Here is a 4663-nt window from a genome sequence, read left to right on the forward strand (position 1 = left end):
CCGGAGCCCGTGCTCCTTCCTTTCTCTCTAAGACCTGCAGCCATGAGGTAAGAGGCTGTGTCCTGCTCCTGTTAAAAACGTTCACAAATAGGTATAAAACGTCACGTTGCCTCAGAAATCGCTGTAAATATGAATGCTGTACGTTCTAGTATACTAAACATGGCACTAAGCGGTTAACAGTTTTCACTTTAAAAGGATTTAAGCACGAAAAAATGGTTCGCACGCGCAGGCCTCGAGTTGTATCGTGGCTCGCGCAGCCCCCCCACTAACGGCATTTTATTTCTGTCACGTGCGCTTGTTTTCTGAGGTAATTTTACATTTGCTTTTGGGTTAAAAACTAGGTCTAGCGTTTAGCTGGAGTTTTTTATACGTGTATTAACTCACGGACCAGCGCCGACTTTCTAATGTTGGCGTCTTATTTCTTCAACTAACCGCTCTAGATACTGTTAGCTAGTTAGCTAGCAGTTTTGACGCTTAGCCGGGTTTGTTAGCCGTGTGGAGAAAGTTACCAAAATCTTTCTATGGTTAAAAATAGATTCAAACGAAGTCAAGTTTTGTTTTGGCTGTATTACATTGGTATGATCCTATTAACAAGAATTACATGGTATACGTGTTCCTAATAAACTTTTCCTCACGTATCACTGATCATCATAATTATCATCATGGTGTGTAATCAGTTATAAGCTATAGAACTGTTGCCAAATGCAGTCATCCTACAGGTGAAACCAGGTGTAGACATTCAACATATCTATTGTTTAACAAAAGATTTGGTATATCATTTTGCATTCTGATTTACAGCAGATAAATGTGTCTGACCCAAGGTTAACACTGCTGTGTGTGTGTTTTAGCATGCTCAGGCTCCAGAAGCGCTTGGCCTCCAGCGTCTTGCGCTGTGGCAAAAAGAAGGTCTGGCTTGATCCCAATGAAACCAATGAGATCGCCAATGCCAACTCTCGTAAGTTCTGTTCTGAGTGTATTGTGGCAGTTTAATCAGATTTCAGAGATCTGTCACTAGTTTGTATGTACGCATATGTGTTGATTGTGTGTTGCAGGTCAGGCGATCAGAAAGCTGGTGAAAGATGGTCTCATCATCAAGAAGCCCGTCACGGTGCACTCTCGCGCTCGCTGCCGCAAAAACACGCTGGCTCGCCGCAAGGGTCGCCACATGGGCATTGGTATGACTGCTTCAGATTTGTTAACAGTGGTACTGATACTGTACCCTCCATAATGACATCCTCAATGATAATGGTTTGTCTCTGTTTTTCTTCAGGTAAGAGGAAGGGTACTGCGAACGCTCGTATGCCCGAGAAGCTATGCTGGATGCGTCGTATGCGAATCCTCCGCCGCCTGCTGCGTCGCTACAGGGAGTCCAAAAAGATCGACAGGCACATGTAAGGCCCAGTATTTGTCTTACTCGGGAATAAACGGTTGGATTTGACACTTAGGGTATGATTATTGTATGTGTAGTTTGCTTTATTTAGGTTATAGTTTATTGCTTTATTGTAGTTTCAAGGCGGATGGTTGTTTTGCCTCACACATGAGTGAAGTTTATTAGATAAATAATGTGCACAATTGTTGTGGGTGATGAGACAACATTGTGGTACTTTTCTAAGATAAATGTACAAACACTACCTACACAAAAGCTGTGGAGAGAAATTCTATGTTCATTAATTTTTAAATTGTAACACTTCAGTACGACATCTGTAACGTACGTTTGTAATTGTCATTCTTAAAATTTGTTATACTTAAATGCTTGAGAGCAGTGTTCTAACAATTTGTGATATCACTATTATATGGATTTATCACTAAACCCTTATTATTCACACATTGCATGTGTCTCAAGACAGCGTTCAGGTCTATTTACTGTGCTGAGGTGGATATTAGATTTAGTGCTTTGCTGATGGACCTGTGAGTGTACTTTCATCCATCAGGGAACATGACCTCTGTAATGAATATTAATTGCCATCAGTTTATTACAATAATTCAGTGCTTGTAAGTGGCTAAGAGGAAGAAAGCCCAACACATCATACAGGTTGCTAAATCTGCTCCAATGGGATCTTGAGCTTGTTAAATTATAAACAGAAGATGCAATGTGTGTTAAACACCATGTAGCAGCTGAAGCTTGTGGTAGTGAGTTAATGCTATGTAAATGTTTCTTGTGTGCAGGTACCACAGTCTGTACCTGAGGGCCAAAGGTAACGTGTTCAAGAACAAGAGAATTCTCATGGAGCACATCCACAAGCTGAAGGCTGACCGAGCCCGCAAGAAGCTTCTCTCGTAAGTCGCACTAGATGACCTACTGCACAAGTCAAATCTCACAGTGCCTACAAAAACTTTGGGGAGGGAAGAAATATTTTAAATGTAGCACACTAAGATTTTTCTTTATGTCTACAGTATAGCTAACATTAGGCTAATAAGGTAATTCACAGATTTTGAGGGGATTAAAAGAACTTCAATATGTTCTTGAAATAATAATAATAACCTTTATTTTCTATAGCGCCTTTAAAAGAACATCTCAAAGCGCTTTACAAAAGCAAAATAAAATCAACAAAATTACACGCATAATATAATGATTAAAATTAAAGCAACAGAATAGACAATAAAATAAGCACTATGTAAAATTACCATTAGACAAATTAAAAGCTACCCTAAAAAAATAAGTTTTAAGCAGAGATTTAAAAGTGCCAAGAGATGTTGCTTGCCTTATCTCAGTTGGTAGTGAATTCCACAGTTTTGGAGCTAGTGAAGAGAAGGCCCTATCTCCCATCGATTTTAAACGAGTTAAAGGAACAGTTAAAAGACCAGTTTCAGAAGAATGAAGAGTGTGAGATGGAATATAAGGAATTAAAAGATCAGCCAAATATTGAGGAGCTAACCCGTGTAAGGCCTTGTAGGTAAGCATCAGAATCTTAAAATCAGCCCTAAACCTAACGGGGAGCCAGTGCAAGGACTCCAAAACAGGAGTAATGTGATCTTTTAACTTTGTTCTAGTAAGTATTCTCGCCGCCGAATTTTGCACTACCTGTAATTTATTTAAGGTAGCTTTAGACACCCCAGCCAACAAGGCATTGCAGTAATCGATCCATGATGGATTCAAGCTTGTACTGTATATGAATAAGCTGTATACTAACAGAAAAGCAGTGCCATGCCTTACTGTGTTGGCATTGCACAGCCTGATGCTAGTTTATATATATATAAAAAAAAAAAACACAATTCTGTAGGTGTAGGCTGTTTTGCAAATTTTCATGCATTAGATTTTTCATGTGATATGAATTTTGAAAATTGTCATTGTGCTCGTAAGTCAATCAAAACATGTGGTTAAGGTCCACATTCATACACTAGGACAGACATGTTTGATGACCAATCAATGTACACACGTCTGTTAATGATTTCCAGCAATCAGATTGCAATCTTCAGTGCTCTGAATCTTTTGGGCAAAAATTCAAAGTATGACTAGTTACTGTAAACTTTATTTGGTTGGCCATAAACATTTCTCTTGTATCTGCAGTGACCAGGCTGAAGCTCGTCGCTCAAAGACCCGTGAGGCACGTAAACGCCGTGAGGAGCGACTGCAGGCCAAGAAGGAAGAGATCATCAAGAACCTGTCCGAGGAGGGCAAGAAATAAACCTCCATATATTGTTTATTCTAATAAACCACCAATAGAAGTAAAACTCTTGTCTTTTCATTATTTACACTGAATATGAACCTGTTTCTACTGTCTTTAATCATGGGGTATGTGGTAACGGCTGATGTGTGGCATTTCTCCCCAGCACTATCTTGATGGGCGAAATGTGGCTGTCTCAAATCGTGTACTGACAGTGTGCTAACTAAGTGATCATTCTAGGGGCTTGCTAAAAGTGCTGTTACTAGCTAAAATTGTAGTACAATTACATGAATGTCTGACAGTTACAAACCAGTCAAATGTCTTCAATAGTACCACATGGCAGCATTGTGAATTTTTATTTTCACAGAACATGACCTTGTACAATATTGAATTTGGTGCCAGTTGTGCGATAAATGTAAACAATCTGTATTTATCAAATGTATCCACTAGGTGGGGCGCTTCTGATTTTAATGACAGGTTTGGGGGACGTTAAATAATAAGTTACTTGAGAGACAGGCCAGAATCCATCATGGAAAACACATTCCATTAAACTACCCATGACCCATGATGTCCTAAAACAATAAAACTCATTATGAACCGCTTGAAATGATTCACGGTTTATATTTCAGCTTGTGTAAAAACAAAAAATCCCTAATTTTGTGACTTTATTAAATATGCTTGTTTTGTATTTTGCTTATTTAGTCATAATACATTTAGGATATGCAATGTCCAAGCATTAACTTTATAACCACCTTCCTTGTATTGTATTGCTCCCCTTTTTGCTGCCAAAACAGCCCTGACCTGTTGAGGCATGGACTCCACTAAACTCAGGAGGGTGTGCTGTGGTATCTGGCACCAAAATGTTTGCAGAAGATCCTTTAAGTCCTGTAAGTTGCAAGGTGGGGCCTCCATAGATCTGACACATGTTCAGCATATCATACAGATGCTTAATTAGGGGTTCAAGCGCGAAGTGCTGAAAACCTATTGTTTTTGTTAGGATTTTTATTATTATTATTATTCTGCCCTACAAACAGCCCAAACCGTAAGGCCTAGAGAGC

At 39.2% G+C, this 4663-nt stretch overlaps 1 protein-coding gene across 1 annotated transcript; it reads left to right on the top strand.

Annotated features, from left to right (window-relative positions):
* LOC132841484 (large ribosomal subunit protein eL19) lies at positions 1-3672 on the top strand. Its single transcript, XM_060863811.1, has 6 exons — positions 1-47; positions 849-955; positions 1053-1175; positions 1271-1391; positions 2167-2277; positions 3509-3672. Exons 1-6 carry the CDS (start codon positions 43-45, stop codon positions 3624-3626), a joined length of 585 nt encoding a protein of 194 aa, XP_060719794.1. The 5' UTR covers positions 1-42; the 3' UTR covers positions 3627-3672.
* The last annotated feature ends 991 nt before the right edge of the window (positions 3673-4663 follow it).

The sequence above is a fragment of the Tachysurus vachellii genome, chromosome 2, assembly GCF_030014155.1.
Source record: "Tachysurus vachellii isolate PV-2020 chromosome 2, HZAU_Pvac_v1, whole genome shotgun sequence".
Taxonomy (NCBI): domain Eukaryota; kingdom Metazoa; phylum Chordata; class Actinopteri; order Siluriformes; family Bagridae; genus Tachysurus; species Tachysurus vachellii.